Source organism: Hippopotamus amphibius, chromosome 3, assembly GCF_030028045.1.
Source record: "Hippopotamus amphibius kiboko isolate mHipAmp2 chromosome 3, mHipAmp2.hap2, whole genome shotgun sequence".
In the NCBI taxonomy this organism is placed as follows: Eukaryota; Metazoa; Chordata; class Mammalia; order Artiodactyla; family Hippopotamidae; genus Hippopotamus; species Hippopotamus amphibius.
Window position 1 is genome coordinate 127,640,871 of NC_080188.1, and position 25,414 is coordinate 127,666,284.

At 49.7% G+C, this 25,414-nt stretch overlaps 1 protein-coding gene across 7 annotated transcripts in view; it reads left to right on the forward strand.

Annotated features, from left to right (window-relative positions):
• Positions 1–16,496, forward strand: part of KDM2A (lysine demethylase 2A) — a 105,720-nt gene extending 89,224 nt beyond the window's left edge. For 6 of the 7 annotated variants that reach the window (XM_057725708.1, XM_057725710.1, XM_057725707.1 and 3 more), the window contains 9 exons: positions 2,252–2,335; positions 3,804–4,073; positions 4,615–4,746; positions 6,468–6,557; positions 8,525–9,237; positions 11,164–11,327; positions 11,932–12,090; positions 12,658–12,873; positions 13,319–16,496. In XM_057725708.1, the coding sequence (XP_057581691.1) occupies positions 2,252–2,335; positions 3,804–4,073; positions 4,615–4,746; positions 6,468–6,557; positions 8,525–9,237; positions 11,164–11,327; positions 11,932–12,090; positions 12,658–12,873; positions 13,319–13,500 (2,010 nt within the window). In that variant the 3' untranslated portion in view covers positions 13,501–16,496. Of the gene's footprint in view, positions 1–2,251; positions 2,336–3,803; positions 4,074–4,614; positions 4,747–6,467; positions 6,558–8,524; positions 11,032–11,163; positions 11,328–11,931; positions 12,091–12,657; positions 12,874–13,318 lie in introns of those variants that run through there. The other variant, XM_057725714.1, reaches the window with a different exon arrangement.
• Positions 16,497–25,414: the final 8,918 nt, after the last annotated feature.

Here is a 25,414-nt window from a genome sequence, read left to right on the forward strand (position 1 = left end):
AACTCCTTCAGCACAACTTCCAATACAGAAAGCAAAACAAAGACGCTGGGGAAACTTCAACCAAGAGCCTCGGCAGCTCCAGCGCGACGAGAGACGCAAGGTCAGGCAGGCGGGCGGCAGACCCTTTCTGGTTCGGGGTGTGTGTAACTGTAGGGACTTTGTCTCGGCCAAGAGGCAGAAGAACTGCCTGCCGGGGGGCAGTCCGGGACAATGCTTAGGTGTTGGTTGTGCCGTCACTGCACTTGTTCCCTCTCCTGGTGGGATGTGCTTTCGAATTGGGTCGTTTGGCTTTTGGGAATCTTTTTCCCTTTTCTGCCCAGGCGCCCGCTGTTCTCTTCCCCTTCCTGGGCTGTGTCGGGTGTGGGCTTGTGCTTGAACATTCTCTCGAATGCCAGGAGCCTAGATAGGCGTCAGCCTTTCCGCACTCCACCCCCGCTCCCCGTCCCGAACCCCCTTCGGGTGAAGGGTGGTGGCTTCTTTATATGGTTTCTTGAAGGGCCTCAGCTGGAGTCTGCCTTTTTTGATGAAGGCAGGGCGTGCTTGGTTGTATGGTCCCAGTGAAATAAGGCTTGGAAGGAAATCTGCATTTCCCTCCACACCCACACAGACCCTAGTAACTGAGGCGTGTGTGCGTGTGTGTGAACAGCTGCCCCCCTCCCCCTGCCGCCCCAGCACAGACAGTTTCTCCACCTACCCTTCCGTGTCCCCCACAGAAATCTTGCAGGTAGACTGCTTTTGGTGAATAGTTAGGTTCCTTTTCTACTCTTAAACAATTGAGGATCTTTCTGTGTAGTCTGTTTTGCTGAAAGTGGAAAGTCCCTGTTTGTGGACAGCTCAGTGCTCTCAGGCAGAGGAAATGGGCAGAGTCCTACTCCTCGGCGCCGCGAAGTGGGGGAGGGTAGCTGTGCACTCCCTAACACACAATCTGAATGGACCTGAATTTTTCACCCTGGGGAGATTAGGAGCCCGTGCCAGAGCCTAGTCCCACGTGGCACCGCACCCGGCCTCTTCACCCCCACGCAGTGTGGTGCTAACGGGAGGCTCCAGAATAGGGTGCCATAGCAACTTGAAGTAAATAAAGCGTCTGCAAGTGAAATCAGTTTGGGGGAGGGTGCGAGGCATCTGGAGACTTGGCAAAGGGGGTCGTCGCGGAGGAGCTTCTTGGGTGTGAGTTCAGGGGCCTCTCTGAGCCCCAGCTCTGGACTCGCAGCATGATCCTCAGCTTAAAGACGGAAAAACTTGGTAGAGAAATGCCTCATGCTTCACAAAGTCCTCGTCTCCAGGCACAGACCCCGAAGGCTTATGCAAGTGATTATTAAAAATGGCCCAGGCTTGCTGGCCGGTCCAGGATCAAAGTTTACTTTTCCCTGAAACAGTTAATATCCTGTATACACCTAAAGCAACCAGAAAGAAGTCGTGTACCTTGTCTTCTGGACTTGTGCACTTTTGCAGTTGCCATTGTTTTAGGGCTCATGAGGTCAGATGAGGAGGGATTTCATTCTGCTAGAAGGTTTGGGACTCAGAAATTTCTGTCTAAAACATAAACGATTTGTTTCAAAATAACACTCCACCAGTGTGACTCACTTGAGTGACAATTTCTTACTGTTGTTCCTCAAGTCATTCAAACTAGATTGGCCACAGTCATGAGAACTATTGCCCCTAAGATTTTTCCTGCCCCTCTTTATAGGAATAAAGGCAAAAAACCAATGGGGGAGGGGGCGGGGGCATTCAGATTGAGATTTCTATAATCAGCCGTAGAACAGCGCCCTGGGTTGAATTGAAGACATTAAGACCCTGCTGTTCATATTATTAATTCAGTATTAGCCAATCCCCCCCCTTTTTTTTTTTGCCACTGTGCTAATAACATCTGCAAAAATGAAAGCAATATTTAAATACATGATAATACTCGATAACCGGTGTAGAAAAGTAAAGAGGTGATGTAAAGCTTTACTGTCATACATGGAACTGTGTGACAACACGTCTCACAACGGTAGCTTAAATGGTTACAGTAAGTACACAAGTATGGGGTTGGAAGCAAAGGTAAATTTGAAGTCTTGATAGTACTGCGCTAGTTTGAGTTCTTTTCCATCTTTGATTTGTTTTGCAGTGAATCTCTGTAAGAAGGAAAAATGTAGACAGTTGCCATTCTGCCCTGCACGTTGATGCTTGGGGGACTGAGGCTAAGTCTGGATACTGTTAGGAGTGGTCGGCTCTTTGTTCACTGTGACCTTTTGCCCTCCCTTACCCTTAGATTTTGCTGGAGGAGCTTGCCAACAGTGATCCCAAGTTAGCCCTCACTGGAGTCCCTATAGTACAGTGGCCGAAAAGGGATAAGGTAAGAAACTATTCTTCAGGCTGCTGGAACATTTTGCTGGCTAACCATTACTGTTCCAGGAAGAAGAAGAACAACTAGAGGCAGACCGCTTTTGGTGCATTAATGTAAACTGACAGAAAATCATTACTCAGTTCTGCTTTGACTCTTAAGTCAGGATAATTGGCTATCTTTGGAGGTGACTCTCTTAACAGAACTGTCAAACTAGGAGACCTGCCTCCAGGTTCAGATGCCAAGGTGTGCATTTATTCACCAGAATGGATCAGTTCCTGTCCTTCTGGCCCAGTGACTCAATTGTTTTCATAGATCTGATGTAAAACTAGTTAAAATAATTACACATACATTTAAAAGGCTAGAATGTTTCTGTATTGGAGTGAGACCACATTCTCAAGGTTCCCCTTAATTTGGTTTTTCAGTATTGAGTTGAAAAGAGAAGAAAGCAGTTACCCATTAGTTAATAAATTGTCAGTTATGAATTTTCATACCTCTTCAGTCAGGACCTGTATAATTTTTTCCCATATTGTCCTTTGTCAAGGTCAGTGGTAAGATTCTGATCCTGGTCATGAGTCCGACAAATTAGGGCCTTCCTTGGTATTCCCCAGCTAAAACTTGCAGAGCCGTCACATTCCAGGAACATTTAGGCAGAATATAAAGGAGTGTATCTAAAAGATGTCTTTGAAGAACCACCAAACCTCCTTCCTGAGTGGTCGTCCCACTTGGCTTCTGTTTGGCCACATGGGACTGCCTCAAAACAGTTTAGTCATTTCTGGCCCTGGCTGTTGAGTGTTTTGTGTCAGAGACAAGTGCTTAAGGCACAGTGGGAAATTAAAGAAGTGGAAGACATAATCCTTGATCTTGAAAAGATCACCAGCAGAATAAAATACAAGTGCTAAAAGTATAAACATATACCTGAGAGATTTATTCCATGCTTAACTATTATTGGAGTGTCTGCTATGTACCAGGTTGTAGGCTTGGATTTGGAATAATAAAGAACAAGACTCATCTCACCCTCAAGTAGTTTACTGTCTTCTTTAGGAGTGTATTCTGAGTAGTAATATTCAGGATGAGGAAATATTGGAGGGGCCCTGGAATGACTCTGGTACATAGAAAGCTTCAGGGAAGGGCAGCTTAGCAGAGTGAGAGGGATGTGGCTGAGGTAGTTTGAAAGGATTGGCAAACTTTTTCCATAAAGATAATATGTAGGTATATAAATAAAGATGTAATTTTTTTAGGTTTTACAGGCCATGCAGTCTGTTGTTACAGCTCCCCAGTTCTGCCACTGCACTTGAAAGCACCCATGGACAAAACATAAACAAATGAGCATGGTTTTGTTCCAATGAAATTGTATTTACAAAAACAGGCAGTGGGCAATTTGCCCTCAGGCAGTAGTTTGCCAAGCCATGTAATCTTCTACCTGCTCCAGTCCTTAAAGCTACCTAATATGTTTGACCTCACTGCTTTCTCTTTCCAGCTTAAATTCCCGACCCGGCCAAAGGTGCGGGTTCCTACCATCCCCATCACAAAGCCTCACACTATGAAACCAGCTCCACGGTTAACACCTGTGAGGCCAGCTGCTGCCTCCCCCATAGTGTCAGGAGCCAGGCGGAGACGAGTGCGGTGTCGAAAATGCAAAGCCTGTGTGCAAGGAGAGTGTGGTGTTTGCCACTACTGCAGGGACATGAAGAAGTTTGGGGGGCCTGGTCGCATGAAGCAGTCCTGTGTTCTCCGGCAGTGCTTGGCAGTGAGTGATCTGCTGGGTAAAGAATATGGGGGAGGGGTGGTGGCACCAGAGGGCCGAAATACATATAGTATATAGACATCAGAGTTGGAAAGAAAAGGTTTTGCTTTCTTTATGGTTTTCTTCATTTTGTCTCTTTTTTCTTTGGGTTTAGAGGGAAGGTATCTAGTATTTAAAATAATCTAATTGAATCTTTCAGTCTTACCCAATTTTCAAATGAGAGACCAGCGTTTGAAAGGAAGATCACTGCTATCTGTCCCCTCTTTAAGTGAATTAGAAAGGGAGGACCTGGAAGGCCAAGGATGGGCCAACTGAAAATAAACTGATCTCTGTTGGTCACTAGACCTCAGCTAGTTGACTCTGCCCACCTTCTTCCTTAGCCATTTTTCCTTCCAAAACCTCTCTTCTCTCCACCTGGTCTCCATGCTAAGTGTTTACTAGAGAATTACAGGCACCAAATCATCCGTCTTCAGTTAAAGGGAAGCTGAAATGATACGGATCTAAGCCTGCTCTTTTCTTGGTTTTTGTCTTTGTCCTCTTGTAGCCCAGACTGCCTCACTCAGTCACGTGTTCCCTCTGTGGAGAGGTGGATCAAAATGAGGAAACACAGGACTTTGAGAAGAAACTCATGGAATGCTGTATCTGCAACGAGATTGTTCATCCTGGCTGCCTCCAGGTGAGGAGAGGCCTAAGGGGCCCATGAGGTCTCAGCTGATAGAATGTCTGAAGATACTGAGTGGAGCAGAGGAGAATGAGACATCTGTCATGAGATGCTACCAACATCCCTACCGTGGGTCGTGTAGTGGTCTAACATCTGCTCTTGATTCAATGTCTGTATCCAATGTCAGGCACTGTGCTAGATCCTGAGGATAAACCAGTGCACAAAATGGTCCTGGTTCCTGCCCTCATGGAGCTTACAGTCTGGCCTTTGGTGGGTATGTTTGGACTCCCCAGGTCATCATGGAAAAGCGTAGTCTGTTTTGAAATGCCTCAATGCCTTTAAGTGCCTCTGTTACATACTTCATTGTATCTCTGGATATTAGTTCCTGAAAGATGGTGGGAGTAATACTATCAGCTAATATTTAATGTGTGCTCAGTCTGTGTCAGGCTCAGTGCACACCTGGGAAGTTTAAAAAAAAAAAAAAAGTAGTAGATTGGGATTGCCGTATATACATTACTAATAAAAAATATCAAATTGTACACTTAAAAATAAATATATATATATACAGTTTGTCACTTGTATCTCAATAAGAGTTCTTTGAAAAATTAATAAATGAAATTTTAAAAAGATTCAAAAAAAGAAAGGTAGTAACAGGAATTCCCTGGCTATCCAGTGATTAGGACTCCACGCTTTCACTGCTGAGGGCCCAGGTTCGATCCCTGGTCAGGGAACTAAGATCCCACAAGCCCCACAGTGCGGCCAAGAGAAAAGGTAATAAAAAGGTTCAGACCTCAACCTCAGAAGTTGAGTCAACTCTTCTATCATGAACCCTGGGCCTGGGTGTGTTCAAAAGCTCCCCAAGTGATTCTCACTTGCAGCCGGCGTGGAGCAGCGCTCTTTCACGTGCACTCCCTTGTTTAATCTCTAAGACAACCCTGTGAAGTTGGGTTCTGCCCTATTCTTAAGTTTTCTTTAAATTTAAAGTGCATTGGTGCTGGTACTTTCTCAGTCTTCCTGAAGGTGTCAACTATGTCGTGACTGCCACCTGGTTGACAGTGATTATAAGACTGTTACTTGTGAGAAGCAGCCCAATTTCAGAAGATTCAGATGTGAAAAATATGCATCTTAGATTTGATAAAATAGGGTATTACCTTCATGATGATGACAGTGGTTAAGACAAAGTGTTTGCTATATGCCAGGCGTTTTTCTAAACATTTTACATAGCATGTAATTCATTTACTCCTCACCGCTGCCCTGTAAATGGGCATTGTTATTTATCCTCGTTTAATGGTTGAGTCACAGAGACCAGGTTGCTAGTCTCCACACCAAAACCATAGCTAAGTCATAACCATCGTGCCCCACTGTCAAGATCACAACTGGCACCGTTCCTGTGTGTTCATTTCCTTTTACAAAGTGGCATGAGACCCTCAGGAGAATGTATGTTTTATGGGAAGAGACCCCAGATTGAGCCAGACTCTTGGGAATCTTCTCTTGGAGTCTAAATATGATCAAGTAACCAAGAATAAAGGTGGCCAGTTTCCCACTGGCTGGGAGGGAGTGAGGCCAGATGGCTCTTGATTTTTCTCTGCTGTGGACCAGTGTGTTTAGGAGTGGGTAGCTCTTCCCAACCATGTGGCTGTGTTATTGTTTGATAAAGGAAACTTAAGAGACAGGGTGGGTTTTGTCTGTCTGTTTTTCAAATGAGACAGATTTTTAACATCACTGTCTGCCTGTAGATGGACGGAGAGGGGTTGCTTAACGAGGAGTTGCCAAATTGCTGGGAATGTCCAAAGTGCTACCAGGAGGACAGCTCAGAGAAAGCCCAGGTAAGGGGACTTTCTCCAAACTTGCACTGTGAAAACGAAGGAAGCATCAAGCTTGGGAGATAACGTTTGCCTTTGCAACTTTATTTGCATGTTTCTTTCTGACCCGGGGAGATTATTTTTTATTCTGTTTTGTTTATCTTTTTCCCTCCTTTGGTTAATTATATTTCTTTTGAGTTTTAAATTTTGGGTTTTTGTATTATTGAATATTGTTTCCCTTGGGGGTTTGCAAATTCTTGAGATTCTTTTACACTTTGGGGCCCTTGAAAAAAAGGAACCACAGCTGGGCTGTTTGAGGAGGGAAATGAGGTGAGCTTAGGCTGCTCATGAGGAATGAAACTTGAGGGGAGGCAGTGACCCAAGTCAGCTGGTAAATGCAGCGGTATACTGGGGTTTCCGGCTAAGCAGGTTCACATTTTTGCCATCTTCACCTTTGTGGCAGAAAGCCCTGCCCTTGTGCCCAATTGTGTCATACAGAGGCAGTCCCTCCTCTGAAGGGAACAGAAGGTCATGGCCCTGGTTCCCATGGTCATGGCACTGGTTCCCTGGCCCCAAGCTACTACTGTTGCTGGTCCAGTGGTCACCAGTAATGTCAGAGGGCCAATAAGACTGGCTGTTCAAGGCCAGGAAGACAAGACCTGCCGAGGGCACATACAGAGGAGGCTGTTGGCCTCATGTCAGTCATCCATGCCCCGGTGGTCTCCTCTAGGTTCCCTGCGCAGGGGTAGGGACACGTTTCCTTGTTTTCTTTCTGTTTCTTCCTACTTAGGCACTGAGGTCATTGACTTTTCAGTCTAAATATTTTTGAGGGCAAGGATTTCTGAAGTTGACTAGTGCTAAAGTTCTACTTATTCCAAGTTCTTATACTAACAGCAAGTTCTTTCAGTAGTAGCTTTTACATTTGTCTTCACTGGTGGGTGTTTGCTGTAGCAGATGGATTGGCAGATACTGTATTTAGTATTATCTTCTAATGCATTGTAAAAGCTAGCACCCAAAAGTTGGTCATTCTTTTCCAACCATAGTGATCTAAGAATATAAGGAGAAAGGGGAGCAGAATTGTTGCGTAGGGACATATACTGTCTCCTTAAGAGAAATTTGGACTACTGCTCTGATACCTAGTGGAACACAGTTAGGCTTCGTTGCAGCATAGCCAAGGTAGGCTCCAGGAAGGGACAAGCGACTGGAGAGCACAAGTGGCAGGGGTGAGGCTGTGCTTTTTCGTGTGAGATGTTGGCTTCACCAAGCTTGAATCCCTCGTTTTCATCCTGAGGCAAGTCCTCTGGGAGCGGTGCAGTTTCTCATTCTCGGCCTAATCTTTCAGCTGTGGTTGGTCTCTAAGGACAGTGTGGGGCGCTGAGTAGAGGAAGCAGCCTGGTAGGGTGAAGCTCAGACCCTGGTTAGAGCTAAAAGTTAGTAGTGTTTACTGCTGTCAGAATCTGCATCCTAGTTCAAACATATATGTAGGCTCCTTTCTTTCAACAGAAGCATCTCTTGGGTGAAGAGCCGAAGTAGAGACAGAGTTTAAAATCGTCAGATTGCATGGGGGTAGAGTTGTGGCCTCTTGAAAGGATTTCTTTACCCAGGGAATTATAACCAAAAAATTGGGACAAGAGATGAATAGGGCAGGCTGTGGAATCATACAGCCCAAATTTGGATCCCACTCCTCTGTACTTGGACACAGATCTTTCTGTCACAGGTAGATTTCCCAAGTGACCTATTTTGAGGGTTTCGCTCTGTAATCAGCTTTCTCCAGCACAGACGTGAGCTCAGTTGCTGATCCTGGCAGAGTCTAGATTGCAAACACTGAGGAGGTGACCACCCTGCAGCACTCAGAGATCCCTTTCCCCATAGAAAAGCAGTGGCCTGCCTTCTCACTAGTCCTCTGAGAGCAACAGTGAGGTTGACCCTGTAGGGTAGAGGGTTTCGAAGAAAGGAGGCACTGATATGGCATTTGGGGGCCTGTTTTGCAGAAGCGGAAAATGGAAGAGAGTGACGAAGAAGCCGTGCAAGCCAAAGTCCTGCGGCCCCTGCGGAGCTGCGACGAGCCCCTCACGCCCCCACCTCACTCGCCCACCTCCATGCTGCAGCTCATCCATGACCCGGCCTCCCCCCGGGGCGTGGTGACTCGGTCATCCCCTGGGGCCGGCCCCAGCGACCACCACAGTGCCAGCCGCGATGAGCGCTTCAAACGGCGGCAGTTGCTGCGGCTGCAGGCCACAGAGCGCACCATGGTACGGGAAAAGGAGAACAATCCCAGCGGCAAAAAGGAGCTGTCTGAAGTTGAGAAAGCCAAGATCCGGGGATCGTACCTCACTGTCACGCTACAGAGGCCCACCAAAGAGCTCCACGGGACATCCATTGTGCCCAAGCTGCAGGCCATCACGGCCTCCTCTGCCAACCTTCGCCATTCCCCCCGTGTGCTAGTGCAGCACTGCCCAGCCCGAACCCCCCAGCGCGGGGATGAGGAGGGGCTGGGGGGAGAGGAGGAGGAAGAGGAGGAGGAGGAGGAGGAAGATGACAGTGCAGAGGAGGGGGGTGCAGCCAGGCTGAATGGCCGGGGCAGTTGGGCTCAGGATGGAGACGAAAGCTGGATGCAGCGGGAGGTCTGGATGTCTGTCTTCCGCTACCTCAGCCGCAGAGAACTTTGTGAATGTATGCGAGTGTGCAAGACGTGGTATAAATGGTGAGCAGGGATACAGGGACCAGGAATAGGGGTACGGGAGTAGGTGGCAGGTTTCCATATGAGAACAGCATGTGGCTTGTCATCTGGAGGCTTGTCGGGTCCTAAAGGATTAAATCAACCCAGTCTGTTCCACAGACAGTGGGTCCTGTTTAAGTTGTGACCACTTGTGCCTGCAGGTGTCGTCAGGGAAATCTGGCCATTTGCCTCCTCTCCCTGCTCTATACTTTCCCATCTCTCATTACTGGGCTTAAGGATGGATTTGTACATTTGGGCTTGGGGGTTGGATTTGTACAGTTTGTGCTAAAACTTTGGAGTCATAATCCCCCTTCCCCCCAGTCAGCTGAACTCATGCTTTTGTTGAGAGCCTGTGACATGCCAGCCACTCTCCTGGTGCTGGAGACACAGATGACTACCATTGAGCCCCTGCCTCAGTTACGTCTCCCATCTACAAGGGAGGCATACATGCTTGTCAGAAACTTTGAAGGTGCTCACGGGCTCACAGTTTTCCACAGTCTTAATTCTTATCCTCTGAACCTGGATAAGAATTCCTTTCTCCAGCAAGCAGCGTCCAGTTTTGAAGCTTCCTGAGACTTAATTGTCCTTCTTAATGACAATCTGCCATTTCTTCTCAAGTTAAACATTAAGACAAGGGTGGAGGATCCCTAGAGGTAATAAAGATTTCCACAGGGCCTTGTTTTTCCTTAAGCTCCTGGACCCTAGGACATATCCTTCATATCTGGGTCAAATCCTGTCACAGTAGTTTTCAAAGTGTGATGTCCAGACCAGTGGCATCACCCAGGACCTTGTCAGAAATGCCGTTTTTCAGGGCCCATCTCAGACCTGCTGAATCAGAACCTCGGGGGTGGGGCCGAACAATCTTTTTAATAAATCCTCCACCAGGGGATTCTGATACACATGAACGTTTGAGATCCACTGCTTCATTGTCAGCAGCTTGTTTCTGCCATGGAAGCTTCATGTGCCATTGGTAGAGTTTTTTTCCAGTCTTTTAAATAAAGACTCCATTCTTTGCAAACATGAGTTTATTTCCCAAATCTAAATTAATATGTGATCTACCCAAATTCTCCTAATATTTCTCTTCGTAGGGCTAGTGGGCCTGCCTGGCTCTATCCCTCAGTTTCCAGGCCGAGCCACAGAAGACTCCCATTATGTGCTGTCTCCTCTTCCCCTGCCAGCCAGACTCTGAGCCAGGCTGGGGAGCAGGGACTGTAAAATATTAAACAGAAGCCTGCGTGTTGCAGTGCTATTTGTGGCCTATGGACTTGTAGATTGCAGTGAAAGGACAGGCGTCTCCCTTTCAGTTCTGGTCTGGACTAGCTGGAAAATGTAAAGATAGCACTGAGGCAGAAACCCAGGGGTGGGAGAGGACTCTCCAGGCCTGACTCTAATAAAGAGCCTCTTTCAAGCTGATACAGTAACAGGCTCTTTCTAGAGCTCAAGGCAAAATGAATTGTGGATGTCCCACATAGCACCCCGTGTCTCAGGCAGCTGGGGGAGACTGTGGCGAGGGAAAGAGTAGAGGGAAGCCTAGTAGCTTCCAGCAGTAAGACTGTCAAGAAATGCTTTAATGTTCCCTTATATACACTTAGGTGGGAGCCGTACCATTTTAATGCAAATGAGGAATGATAGTATATTGTTTTCCTGTGTGTCCCTAACAATTGTGCTGTGTTCTGAGCCCATCCAGAGTAAATTAGGGTGAACTGGTCAAGTAATCCCTATTTTCTGAGGCAAAAAAAAAAAAAAAAAAAAAATGACAGGGCCTGAACCTTGTATGCATATAGAAGAATCTAGAGAAGGTGATCCTCCAGGTGCTCTGCTGTTTCCAGAAGCCTCCAGCAGCCTGTGGTGAAGTTCCTCTGACAAGGGATATCAGGTATTGACAGCTAGTTCTCTTTCCTCCTGTCACAGGTGCTGCGACAAGAGACTTTGGACAAAAATTGACTTGAGTAGGTGTAAGGCTATTGTACCCCAGGCTCTCAGTGGCATCATCAAGAGGCAGCCAGTCAGCCTCGACCTCAGCTGGACCAACATCTCCAAAAAACAACTGACGTGGCTTGTCAATAGGCTGCCAGGTGAGCAGCCCTGCGCTGCCCTTCCAGGGGCCCAGGGGCAGGCAGGGAAAGCTGCGTGGTTGGCAGCGCATCTTAGAATTGCTTTAGGGCAATTTAGGGCAGCAGTGTGTGCCATTGTTGCCTTTCTGCTTAGCAAGAGACTTAGCCAGGGCCACCTCAGCTGCCAGTCCCCAGGGTGCCACTCTGGACTGGCAGGCCAGTCACTGTAGTAGACAGTGAAGAGAACGGGATCAGGTGCTGCTGCCAGCCCTGCAGGGCTTCTCAGCACAGCCACTGAAGAGGAAATTTGAGTAAGGTGTTGCCGTGATCAGCCCCTTGTAAGGCCTTGTTCCCTTAAGCATTTTGAGGTCTTGGAAAAAAAGGAAGTCACTCAAACTTACATTACTTGAGTAGGAACTAAGCACTCCATTTTACCACCAGAGTTACATGTAATTTAGGATAGCGTAGGAGTCTTTGAGCTGGATTACTAGCATAAGATTAGGACATGGCCCCTCTCTCCATTAGCCTGGGGATCCTTTTACCTTGAGCAGGTCAGCTGGTAGCTGAGGCTTTGGATGGGCTGGTGGAGTATATTATTGCGTGTCTCTGTTTCCTTCTGTTGCAGGACTGAAAGACCTCCTCCTAGCAGGCTGCTCCTGGTCTGCAGTCTCTGCCCTCAGCACCTCCAGCTGCCCCCTTCTCAGGACCCTTGATCTTCGGTGGGCAGTAGGAATCAAGGACCCTCAAATTCGGGACTTGCTGACTCCACCGGCTGATAAACCGGGTATGCGCTGGGCCTGACTTTTCTGTGCTTCTCTTGGGGTAGCTTTGTCTTTCAACAGAACTTCATTCCCAGAAGCTAAGGTAGTCTCAGAAATGATGCTGTTGAAGACTAGAAAAGTGCAAATTGAAAACAGAATGATGGACTATGTACAAGTATAGGTTAACTGTTTACACATAACTACCTACAAACAAAGGAGTGGGTCCATTTTGTGGGTCAGTGGAGTTTGGGGCTTAGAGAGTATAAGCCTGAGGAAGTCCGGAAAGTCTTCATGGTTGAGGTGGAACACTGAAAGCTGTTTCCATGATGGTCTAGAAAAGTGTGGGAGTGTGGGACAGAGAGGAACATTCCACACATACCCCTTTGCTGTGTAAGTGAGGCACAGTCCAGCAGCTGGGAAGAAAGAAAACGTGTCTGGTTTCCTAGAAACGGCCCCCGCACACTGCTCACTCCCTGAAGGCAGGGCTGGGTGTGGGCAGTTCTGCTTATTAACCCCTGCAGGGGGGCCTGGCTAGCAAGTAGCTGAGGCTGCCTGCAGCTTTGATCTAGGCCCTTTTCTTGCCTGTGCAGGTCAGGACAATCGCAGCAAGCTCCGGAACATGACCGACTTCCGACTGGCGGGCCTTGACATCACGGATGCCACGCTTCGCCTCATCATCCGCCACATGCCCCTCCTGTCTCGACTCGACCTCAGTCACTGCAGCCACCTGACAGATCAGTCCTCCAATCTGCTCACCGCTGTTGGGTCTTCCACTCGTTATTCCCTCACAGAGCTCAACATGGCAGGTATGGCACTGCAGTGTTTTGTGACAAACAGTGGCCCCTGCATCCCAGAAGCCCAGCCTTCCTTGGGGCTTGACCAGTAGAACAGAAAGAACACAGTCTGTTGACTAAACCATGTTAATTCGTTTCCTCACATCTGGACAAGGACATGGAACTCTATCCCTTTTGTAACTGATGGGGACCAAGCCCTCGGTTGTTAGTGCCTAAGAGCACGACCACCACCCAGCTGCAGTTTGGTCAGCCTTGCAGTGCAGGGACTGCTGCGGCAGGGGGCTTTCAGAGGCTGCTGTGCTGATGGCACTTCTGGTCACTGAGCCAGGTAGTTATGGGAAAAAACAGGCTCTTGTTTAATTTAGCACTTCGAGGGAAAGCTGGGAGATTGAGTGTCAGAAGTAGGCTCCTGTGGTTGTGTGTGCATAGCATGTCTCTGTGGTCACTTTCCCCACAGGTTGCAATAAATTGACAGACCAGACCCTGATCTACCTACGGCGCATCGCTAATGTCACCTTGATCGACCTTCGAGGATGCAAGCAGATCACTCGAAAAGCCTGCGAGCACTTCATCTCAGACCTATCCATCAACAGTCTCTACTGCCTGTCTGACGAGAAGCTGATACAGAAGATCAGCTAAGACATACCCAGCCCAGACTGAACAGGAAACCGATCTTCCCCTGACTCCCCAGCCAGGAGAGCCTCTCTCCCTGACCCTGCAGGGCTCTGAGGCCAGCGTCACACTCCCTCTCTGCTCTCCTGTCCCTTGAGCCCTTCCCTTACAGGCGGGGCAGAGAGGGTGCTGGACACCAGGCCCACCGGCCTGCTTCTCTCCCTCCTAAGGAGAAGGGAGTAGCAAATTGATCCGAGGGGAAAGCACAGGCTGTGTGCCGTCACAGTGCCTGCTCGCTCGCTCGCCCGCCCGCTCGCTCGCCTGCCAGGAGGCCGGGCTCTCAGTTTGGGGTGTCTGTGCAACCATCATCTGCACTGGGCCCTGGGGCCCTCCTCCCCATCTGTGGTCCCCAGCAGTGCCTGGTTCTGAGCAAACTCACAGGGAAGAAAGCGGCCCTGTCTCCGTGGCCAGGTTCTCCTTATGGTGTCCAGTGCGTGTCTCTCCTCCGTCACACTCTCCCGGCTTATGCAGGAGGGGCCAGCAGCCCCAGGAATGCAGACCCATGCAGATCACACTGGTGCTGTTGAGGTGTCTAAAACCTCTTGTCGTGTCTGTGCTCTCCCTCCTCTCCTCTCCTTTTAGCTTGATCCTGTCCGACGCTCATGGTAGTTCACATAATGAGGTTCCCCCACCCCAGACTTGCCTGCTAGTTTCTATGAAGTCCTTGTTGCACTTATTGGGTTTGAGGCTCTTCGGCGGAGCTGGAACTGTCTACCCCAGGGACACCCCCATTTTATTGCTTCCCCGGCAGATTCTGAGACAGGCATCATCCCCCCCATTCCCCTGCCTTTTCGGCCTGCCCTGCCCTTTTCCACACTATCCTTTTTCCTGCCTAAATAGGGCTTCCCCAGGATGCGTGTCCTCAGAGGGAGCAGCCTGTCTCCCCCAGCTGGGGGGACCAGAGAACTAGGCCCAGTCCCCACCTGCCTCTCAGCAGGCTCTGGGCCTTGGGTGTCCGGTAGCCACCAGAGCCCAGGCCTGTGTCTAGCCACAGTGGCTGACTAATCTGGCACCCTCAGAGGAGTGGGGGGGTCCTGCTTAGAAGCCAGTCACCTGCCCTCTGCCTGCAGCCATGGAAGGGGGTGTGCATGTGCCTCTGTGTGTGTGGCTGAGTGTATTAAGCGTGTGTGTGGAGGGAAGGAGGGGAGTGTGGTATCTCCCGCTCCACTGCCCTGTGTCGAGTCCCGTCAGCTGCCCCCTCTTACTTTGCATTGAACGGCCTGTCCAAAGATCCTCTCTCTAGGGCAGCAGAGAGCTTTTTGCACTTTAAAAAAAAAAAAAAAAAAAAAAGGAAAGAAAGGTCGGAATTTCTTTTGGGTCAATATTTAAGTGTGTGAGGAGATGCTCAGTAGCAGCAGCCTGTGGCAAGAGCTTATAAACGATAGACGCGGATTTGCACTCTGCTCCCCATCTGTAAGGATAGCGATAGCACAACCTTGCCCCGCCTTCTCGTCCTCCAGCCCATCCCTTCCTGGCCCCTTTCCTGCAGCCCAGTCTCAGGCTCTCCTCCCCCTGAAGCCCTCTGGAGGAGGGGAAGGAGCCCAGGCACCAAGGGTCTGAAGTGTGAGCCACCCCAAGGAGAGACGCCACATGCACCCTTGCCACTTCCAAAGCAATAGAGGCAGAGGGGCTCCCTCTTTGCCACCTAGCCCAGCTTTGACCCTGGCATTGACTGGCCTCCTAAGAGAAAACTGGGTCTTGGGAGGGGGTGGCATTGTGTCTGTTTCTTCCAATCTGCTGATTCTCTTGGCTGCACCTTAAAAGCAGCAGTCTGCTCCCGTGACCCTCTGCCCCTTCTATTGGTCTCCAGGCCCCAGCTAACTGGGGCTGAAACCTTGAGGAAATGCCAGTGACTTATTCCAGAGTGCCTCATTTAGGGGAACTTCTCTGTAAAGAACCCTGGGTATTGAGCAAAAACCTTATTAATATTATTGTTAATGACCTATAATTGGAAGCTTCCTGCCTTTTTTTGGTTGCTCCTGTGGAAAATACTGAAAAGATTACTTTGTTTTGTTTTCTTGTCTTTTTATAAAAGGGGAGGTGGAGAGACCCCTTCAGAGCAGGGATTGTGCCGGGAGAGTGCCTCTGACTTTGGGACATTTCATCTACAGAAATTTCCAAGCTGATGGTTTGTTTTGGGTTTTGGGTTTTATTTTTGTTTTTGGTTTGGAAAAACAAGCATTTTTACCGCGCACGTAAAGTGATCAGCAGAAAAGGGAGCCCAGGAGCGGCAGCCAATGGACCTACGCCCTTGCTGGGTTTTCCTTTTCTCTGGGACTGTGAGGGGGAAATGGTTTTTAGAGGTGAGGGTTGGTCCATGTGGAGGAAAGAAATGTCTCTCTGGGGACAGAGGAACCCGGGAGTCCCACCGCATTTCCTGCAATCTGCTCTTAGACACGGCCTTGCCAGGAGAGCCCGCCCGCCCTCCTCAGACCGCAGGACCAGACACCCTGCCTCCATCTTTCCAAGCACCGGGGCAAAAAACCACAAAGGAAAGGAAGAAAATTTATATATATATATATATATAATATAAAATCACTTGGTGATTAAAAAAATAACTGCTCCATAAATAAAACTCCTAAAGTCACTATGTTTAAAGGGTTTGGTTGTGTTTTTGTTTTCGGAGAAATATTGTAAATATATATTTTTTGTTGCTGATTTAGAGTCAATCTCCAATGTTGTGCTAAAAAATTAAATTAAATGTAAGCATTAAGGGGACAAGTCATGCTCAGTTGACACATTGGGGTTATTTTGGGCCAGGGAAGGAGGGAAGCTAGTTGGACTTTTGTTTTCTAAACATTCTCCACTATTGGTTTTAGAAAGAACAAGGACATCTTTCCTCTGACGTGTGGGAATGGGAAATATTTGTGTAATAAAATTTTTAAAAGACAAAAAAAGAAATAGCCTCCAATGGGAAATATTTTGGGTTTTTTTTAATAAAAAGGTTTTAAAAACAAAAACGAAAACAACAAAACCTTTTCTGCCTTGATGTGTGTGCGCGCGCGCATGAGAAAGAGGAAGAGTCAGAAGGTCCTGCAGGCTCTCGCCCCCCACCCCAGGCCTGCGGTTCGTGCTTCACCCGAGTAGCAGCAGAAATGCTATGTGCCTCTACTACTTGTCTTGCCACCTTTTTTTTAACGTCAAAAAGCAGCACTTGCTTATAGAAACACCACAACATTTTACGTCATTAAGGGGAAATTTTTAATAGATGTGAAAAGTATGAGATGACCTGACCCCCACCCCTTCCCCACAAAGCAGTGCTCGGAGAGGCCCTGAGCTGGGAGGAACCCCTGTGATGTTCTCCTGAGACTGGGCCTGGGGATTTCTAATCTTGCCATCCTGGACAGCCATCAGCCAAGGCCAACCTCCACCCCAGCTGCACAACAGGCCTCTCAAGGACAGTGTCTGCTTAAGGTCACTGAGCCAGATAGGCTCCATTCGGCATTTGTCCCACTGTGTCCTGCTGCTTATTGAATACAAGCTTCCAGCCTTGAGACGAGTGTCCTACACACTGTCTGCAGATGGCCTCCTCGGCCCTGACTTCACCATCTCAGGAGAGCTGAGATCCCACCCAGGAGGTCCTCAGGAGGCTCGCATCACTACCTTCAGGGGGCCTGGGGGACCCCTGCCCATCCGACTTGCCGAGCTGCTCAGGACCATCTCCAATCCTGCTGCGCGTTGTGGAAAAGGATGGGGTCCTGGATGGTGAGCTGATTCCAAGTCTGTTTCCCAAGGATGGATGTGGTTGTAGCCATGTCTGATGTTACCAGGGAAGGCAGAGTGTCAATGTTGCATTCTGAACATCACAGAAACCCACTTACCTCTTGATAACCTCATGCCTGCCACCCTAGTTGAAGCCATCATTGTCTAGAATCTTGACCCCAGCAGGAGCCCTGAGGCTTCCCAGCCTCCAGTCCCACACCCCCTGTTCTTCATGTTGGCAGCCAGAACATTTCTCTTAGATTTGACTACTTTTCTGTTTAAAACCCATCAGTGTGTTTGTCTCAGGATAAAGTCCAAGCTGCCTCCTCACCATATGCCCCTCCTACTCCTCTCCCTCCCTCATAGCTAACTTCAGTTCCACCATCTCTGGGCCTTTACTGTTCCACATTCTGTAGTTTACACATTACTTCCTGTGGGAAACCATCTCCCACCCTGCTCAAGACTGGATCATATGCCCTGTAGTGCCCTACTGGTTTTTAGGACTTCTTTAAAATCAGTCTCCCCAGCCAGCTGGGAAGCTCCACCAGGACAGGGATCAGACTGTGTTGTCACCATGTCATCCCCAGCAGCTGGTGCAGAGCTTGGCACATAATAGATGCCCAAGAAACAGTGTTGAGTGTTCCCAGTAGCTCAGATACCCAGAGGCCTATGCCTCCCCAGTACAGCCAGGTTGTTGCCATGTTCTCCAAATTCACAACCTCATATATTTTTCGCCTCCTTTCTTGTGTTAATGCTACCAGCCTTTTTTTTTTTTTTTTTAACCTATTTCCAACCTAATCTGTATTCAGCTATGAATTACTCTTCCTAAAGCACACACAAAAATCTTCAGTCTTCACATGCGACGCTCGGGGGTCATATGTAAACTCATCCTGCCACTGGCATCTATAAAATGAGAAACTCCAGGTTGGTGATAGATGCTTCTAAGAGGCCTCGAACTGGAAACCGCTGTAGTCCCCAGGCTTGCTGTGTTCAGGGTGTGTCACCCTCACCACAACTATGAAAATCTATCCTTCCTTCAAACACCTCTCCCTCCAGAAGCCCTTCCTGTTTCCCCTCCAATCAGAAGGGATTAACCTGGATACTCTGTACCTTTCACAGGCAACACAGTTACAACAGCTGGCATCTACTGAGCCTTACTATGTGTTGACTACTGTTCTAACCACCTACATGTAGTAACTCCTAATCCTCACAGCCACTTTTTTTTTTTTTGAAGTATAGCTGATTTACAATATTGTGTTAATTTCTGGTGTACAGCCAAGTGATTCAGTCATGCATATATATATATACATATTCTTTTTCATATTACTTTCTATTATGGTTTATTACAGGATATTGACTAGTTTCCTGTGCTATATGGTAGGACATGTTTATTTTATAAATAGTAGTGTGTATCTGCTAATCCCAAACTCCTAATTTGTCCCTCCCCACCCCCTTTCCCTTTGGTAACCATAAGTTTGTTTTCTATGTCTGTGAGTCTGTTTCTGTTTCATAGGTAAGTCTGTGTCATATTTACTTATTTATTTAGGCCACACCAAGTGGCTTGCAGGATCTTAGTTCCCCAACCAGGGATTGAACCCCGGGGCCATGGCAGTGAAAGCACCAATTCCTAACCACTGGAGCACCAGGGAAGTCCCCTGTGTCATATTTTAGATTCCACATATAAGTGATATGATATGGTATTTGTCTTATTCTTTCTGACTTACTTCACTTAGGATGATAACCTCTAGGTCCATCCATGTTGCTGCAAGTGGCATTATTTCATTCTTTTTTATGGCTGAGTAATATTCCATTGTGTACACATGTACCACATCTTCTTTACCCATTCATCTGTCAGTGGACATTTAGGCTGCTTCCATGTCTTGGCCACTGGAAATACACAGCAACTCTACTATTATTATCTTCATTTTAAAGATGAGAAACTGAGTCATGGACATTTGCCTGAAGTGTCTTGGCTAGTAAAACCTGGAGACTGGCTGCAGTCAGTCCTAACCACCCCGCTCCCTAGCTTCTGTGTACAAGTAATGGCATTTCATGCTTATACCCCACATGAGGGGAGCGGGTTGGGGGGCAGGTGCCTTCATTCTGTAGATAACAAAGCCAAGGCTCAGAGAGGTGAAGTGAAGGGTAGAGCTGGAACATATGTGAACACGGGGCCTAGGACTCCGGAACCTGAGCCTTTACCCCAGTTCCCTCGTGCCTACTGAGCAACCAGGCCGGGTGTTTGCCCATATCCCCTCCCATGGCACTTTGAACTCCTTGAGGGTGAGACTAGACTTAGCTAGCTCTGCTTCCCCCTTCATCTGCCCCAGGAGTGGAGGGATAAGGAAACGTACTGAGCATAATGAAAGGTGGATTTATGGGAGAGGGAAGCAGGATTTATGGGTGAGTGACCCATGCAGTCACACAAGGCCCTGCCCTCAGTTGGACTGCACACTTAGTTTAACGCACTTTTGTCACCATCTTGAAATTCTTAATTTTTGAACAAGGGGACGTGTATTTTATTTGTAGTGGACCCGACAAATGATGTAGCTAGACCTGGGGAGAGGGCCAATTCCAGCTCTCCTCACCCTCCCAGGCCAGCTCTGTGCTAAGTGCCACTTGGGTGGCCAGCAGCAGAACAGGCCTGGCACTTGCTGGCTGGGGAGACTCGCCCTACCACCACCTTTCCAGGTGCCGAGGCCGGAAAGGAAACCTCAGCGCTGACACCCATGTGTGGGCAGGAAGCATTGAGAGCAGACACCCAAGGTTGAGGAGGACCTGGTTTTGCCCTCAGCCTAGTGCTTCTGTCTCCCCCACCTGCCACGCTCCAGGGAGATGCAAGGAGGCAGGAAGTCCAGGTGCTATGCCCCCAGATCGTGCCATGACACTGCTAGGATGTCAAGACAGAGGGACAGAAGCAGAAAGAGACCCAGACCCAGACCCAGAGAGAAACCCTGAAAGACCCAGAAGAGGAAAGGCAGAGAAACAGGAAGAGAAGCGGGGTGGGGAGAAGAGAAATGAAAGGAGAGAAAAGAGACCACGGAGGACGCTGAGAGGGAGGCACAAGTGAGGCCCAAGGTACTCAGAACGTGTAACAGCGGCCACTCTGCAAGCCATCTCCCTCAGTCCAACACTGCACACACATCACCTCCGTTTATCCTCAGAACAACCCAGTGAGGCCAGGCGGGAGGCGCCCCGTGTACAGATAAGAAAGGCAGGGCTCAGAGAGGTTAAGTAACTTGCCTAAAGCACCCAGCAAGGCAGTAGGAGGTGGCACTGGCATTTGACCCCAGGTCTTTTCTGCACACATCCTCTCTCCCCCTGACGTGCCAAGTACTAGTAGCCACAGTGGGGCCGGTGTGGGCTACGAGACCCTCACTGGGACACTCACAGGCGGACTGGGAGGGTCAAGGCACAGACACCCGCGGCGAAAACACAGCGCAATCCACCGCCTGGCTGAGCCACGGACGTCGAGGCGCATGCGCGTTGGGGACGGCTCCCGGCGCGCTCCGGGGGCGGAGCCGGGACGAGGCTGGGCAGGGCCGGGTTCAGGGGCGGGGCCACGTCGCACTGAGGCTCCAAGGCGGAAAAGGAGAGTGGGGCCCGGGGCAGCGCAGGGGCTGGTGACTTTCCGGAGGGTCTCGAGGAGAGGCGCTGCTCCTGGGAAGTGGGTCGGGCGGAGCCAGCGGCGTGGAAGCCTGGCCCAGAGTTGTGGGCCATCAGAGGTCTTTGGACTGTGCGGGAGGGAGGGAGCAAAGGGCCTGTGTCCTGGAGATGTGGGAGCCTCCTGGATAACCACGGCCCTTTCCTCCCTCAGGGCTTCTGCACTTGCTGTTCCACATGCTGCGAAAGCTCTTTTCCCTGCCCCTAGCAAAGCTGCTTCCCTCCCATCCTAGCTCTGGCAAAAGTTCCTGTCCTCAGAGGTTTCCCGGACTTCACCTGAGGAGGCTCCTGGCCCTTACAATAACTTGTCACTTGCCTCAAGGATGTTTTGAGCGTTAAATGAGATCATCTGGCTTCTAGGAACAGTAACCTGCCCGTGGGGAGAACCCAGTAAGTGTCAGTGTTCATGGTTATGTATGGTTTGCCCATAGATTCACTGTCTCTCCCTGTGTTGGATTCCCAAGGCCAAGCACCAGTGCCTGGCATGCAGTAGGAGCTCAGCAAATATTGTTGGATACACGAGTGAGTAAATGGGGTGAACTCCCAGCATCCCAGCCAGAGCCCAGCATTGTCTGGTCCCCAGACATCAGAGAGGCCCTTGTTAGGCAGGAGTTTCTCCCAGTCAGTCTGCACACCCCTTGGTGAGCTGTACGGATTGGGAAGCCCTCAAGCTCATCCTCCTGGATCTTCAAAGCCCAGGATGGAGACAAAGAGGTAAAGCCTCAGCAGGAGGAAACTTGCACTCCTGGGCCTTGGCACATGCCAGTCCTCACCCGCAGCCTCACTCATGCTCACATGGACACAGGGTCAAGTTCAAGACCTTCCCCACCTCTTCCCCTGACTCTCTTCTCCTGAGCACCCCATCTTCTCACATCTCTTGGCAGGTTAATTGGAGGCATTCATTTAGGGGTCTTCTTCCTCACCAGACTGGGTCACCACTGAATACTGGTTCTCTTTGTGGCCCTAACTTTGTGCCCAGTGCCCTGCTGGGTCCAAGGAAGGTTGCAGTGACAGGGGCATCCAGGGAGAAACCCCTGAACAGGAACCTTTCAGGCCACGGGATGCAGAGAGTCTGCCTTGCCGGAAAGGAGGGCAAGGAAGGTCATTCCAGGCAAAGGGAATTATAAAGTCAACACCCCAGAGGTGGAAATGAACTTGGCTTGTTGTAGTGACAGAAGGAAGACCAGAGAGACTGGAGACTAAAGGGCACAGGGAAGGGGGGGTGGATTGAGTTAGAGAGATGTGCAGGGGCCAGACTGCAGGTCTCACAGGCCAGAGAGAGAGGTGGGTATTCTCCTGAGTGCAGGGATGGTCATTGGCGATGGGGTTAGATTTAGGCCTGTAAAAACTCTGTCTAGAGGAGAGGCAGGGAGGAGGCTGGTGCAGGCGTCAGCGCCAGGCGGGAGATGATAGGACTCAGAACGGGTTTAGCAGGGTACAGTGGAAGGATCTGAGGTTACTTTGGATTTGGGGTGTACCCAGGTAGTTGACAGGACAGGCTGGGTGACAGCATGTGTATGGTGGGGGAGGCGGGGGCAGGTGAGGGAAGAGAGGAATAGGGGATGCCTCCTGGGTTTCTGGAAGATAAAGGAGCCACGACTGAGATGGGGAGGCGGGAGAGGAGCAGGTTGGACCGGGCTGTGTGGTGGGAGCGAGAGCTCAGTGTGGGACGCGTTAAGTTTGCAACACCTATTAGTCATCTGGGGGAGATGCCAGGTGATGATGTATCTGCAGGCCTGCCAGCTGGGTGGAGATGGGGTTCCACTCCTCATTCACACGCAGCATCCCAGCCAGAGTCTGGCACAGTCTAGGCACCAGACAAAGGTTGGGTGAGAATGACTGAAGCCAGCCTGAAAAGGCCAGTTGACAATCTCGACCTTCCCTCAACCACCAGAGGGCAGCACCATCCAAAAAACAGCCACCCCTGGCCAGTGCACAGACCAACCTCTCCCCAGCGCAGGCCTCCCAGGAATTAGTGAGGGGTGCCCTGGTCTCTCTTTTTCTCCTTCTCTCTCTCTCTCTTTCTCTGTCTTTCTCCCTCAGACCCTGCTTCAGGCTTGCCTGGGTTCTGGGTTGCGGGTTGTGCAGTAGCTGGGAAGGGCGTTTTGGGTTTTCAGGTGGTGTGAGAGAGGTAGGATCACCTCCTGGAGCAGGATGGCTGGCTTTTCAGAATTCACAGGGACTCTGGTCTGATGAGCTCATGAATTTTTTAAATAGGAGCTGTTCTAGAAACCCCAGGCCAGTGTGTGGCTGTAATTAGAGTCCTGAAGAGTTGGGGAGAGGCGGGAGGAGAGGAAATTAGAGGCCTTCTGTGGCATCCTCCTGTGCTTCCGGCTGTCTGCTACCCCAAACTCCATGTGCCACCTTGGGCTGTGGAGCTCATTCACTGTTACTCATTCATTCATCAAACGTGGACTATACTTTTCTGTGTCAGGACCCACGGTGGGCACTAGGGGGCAAGAAGTGAACTGGGAGCATCAGTTACAGTGGGAGGAGGTATGAACCCTTTTTTTATACATTAGCATTTCTTTTTTTTTTTTCTTTTAAAAAATCAATTATTTATTTATTTATTGGCTGCGTTGGGTCTTTGTTGCTGTGCACAGGCTTTCTCTAGTAGTGGTGAGTGGGGGCCACTCTTCAGGGGCTACTCTTCATTGCAGTGCATAGGCTTCTCATTGCAGTGGCTTCTCTTGTTGCAGAGCATGGGCTCTAGGCTCGTGGGCTTTAGTAGTTGTGGCTCTCGGGTTCTAGAGCGCAGGCTCAGTAGTTGTGGCGCACGGGCTTAGTTGCTCTGCGGCATGGGGGATCTTCCCGGACCAGGGATCGAACCCGCGTCCCCTGCGTTGGCAGGTGGATTCTCAACCACCGCACCACCAGAGAAGTCCCTACATTAGCATTTCTAACACCACGATGCATTTTCCAATGGATGCAAACATTTAATAAAGCTTCATACACACACATCCCACCCCTTGTCAAAAACTTGAAATGATGTATCTTGCAATTGATGAGGTTTTCAGATCAAGGAAATAGGCAGTAAGTGCAGAACTGGAGAAGAACACAATTGGGGGCAGGGGATTGGGGAAGGCTACCTGAAGGAGGTGGGTCTTAAAGGATGAGCAGGAGTTAGCCAGGGAAGAGCTCACACAGAGCTCTTCCAGACACAGGGTAGAAGAGCAAAGGCACAGAGGTAAAAACTGATGGGTAGGCTGGTGGGGGGACCAGAGGGGATGGTGGCAACACAGGCCTGAGAAGGGAGCAGGACCCAGTCATCCAAGACCTTGACTTGCAGGTTAAGGAACTTGCTCACCTGATCTGCTTTGGGCAGAGTGGGGTCGGGGCCTTAAGCCCCTATGATTCCTCACTCTCAGCAGCCCCAGAAGGCCAGGAGAACTGCTTCTTGGTGCTAAGCAGGCAGTAACCTCATCAGATCTAGATTTGGGAGCAGCACCTCCGGTCAAGGCCTGCCTCAAGGCAGCAGCCGTGAGGAGCCTCAGAAGCAGACAGGTTTAAGAAGATTCTCAGGAGGCCAGATAAGAGGGTGTGGTGACAGGGTTGGGGGTGGGGGGGAGATGGAGTCAAGGATGATGAGTGTCTGGATGGATGGTGGTGTTGCCCACTGACAAGGGGACCTCACCATCCTGATGTGCTCTGGCTCCAGGCTCTGCTGAAGCTGATCTCAGAAAGTAGCCTGAGGGACTTTCCTGGTGGTGCAGTGGTTAAGAATCCACCTGCCAATGCAGGAGACACAGGTTCGATCCCTGGTCCAGGAAGATCCCACATTCCGTGGAGCAACTAAGTCCATGTGCCACAACTACTGAGACTGCACGCCTAGAGCCTGTGCTCCACAATAAGAGAATCCACCACAATGAGAAGCCTGTGCACCACAACAAAGAGTAGCTCCTGTTCACCACAACTAGAGAAAGCCCATGTGCAGCAAAGACCCAAAGCAGCCAATAAATTAATTAATTAATTAATTAAAAAAAAAAAGGTAACCTGAGAAGTGCAAAGGGCAGGGTGAGAGGGAATCCTATGCTTTGCAAAAGGGTCCTGGTCACTGGCCCACAAACTGGCACGAGGCTATGGCTCCATGTGCCCAGGACTGGGAGGGGGTCTTTTTACCTTGGAAAGTGGAGAGAGGCTCTTGAGGGGCTCATTGAGATAGGGGGTGGGTGCTGCTTTGAGATACATGAATCCCCTCCACTGTGGGCTCTCAGCAGAGTCAGTTTCCCTTGCCAGGCAGCACAGTGACCCCCGTGCCCTCCCAGGCTGAGAGATGTTTGACCCCACTTTGTGAAATCACGATGATTCTGGTCCAGGGAGGGTGGGGTTTGGTGCAGGATCCTTGGTCCTGAGTGGGAATCTTGGGGCCTGGATTGGTCCCAGGAAGAGTAGGGATTGGGACTGGGCTAAGTCTGGAGTCTGACTGCGGTTGTCAGGTCCCTGGTCCATGGCCACCTGCTAAGGGTTCTAGGTCCAGTCTGGGTCCTGGTTGGATGTCCTGGTCCTGGGTCCGTGT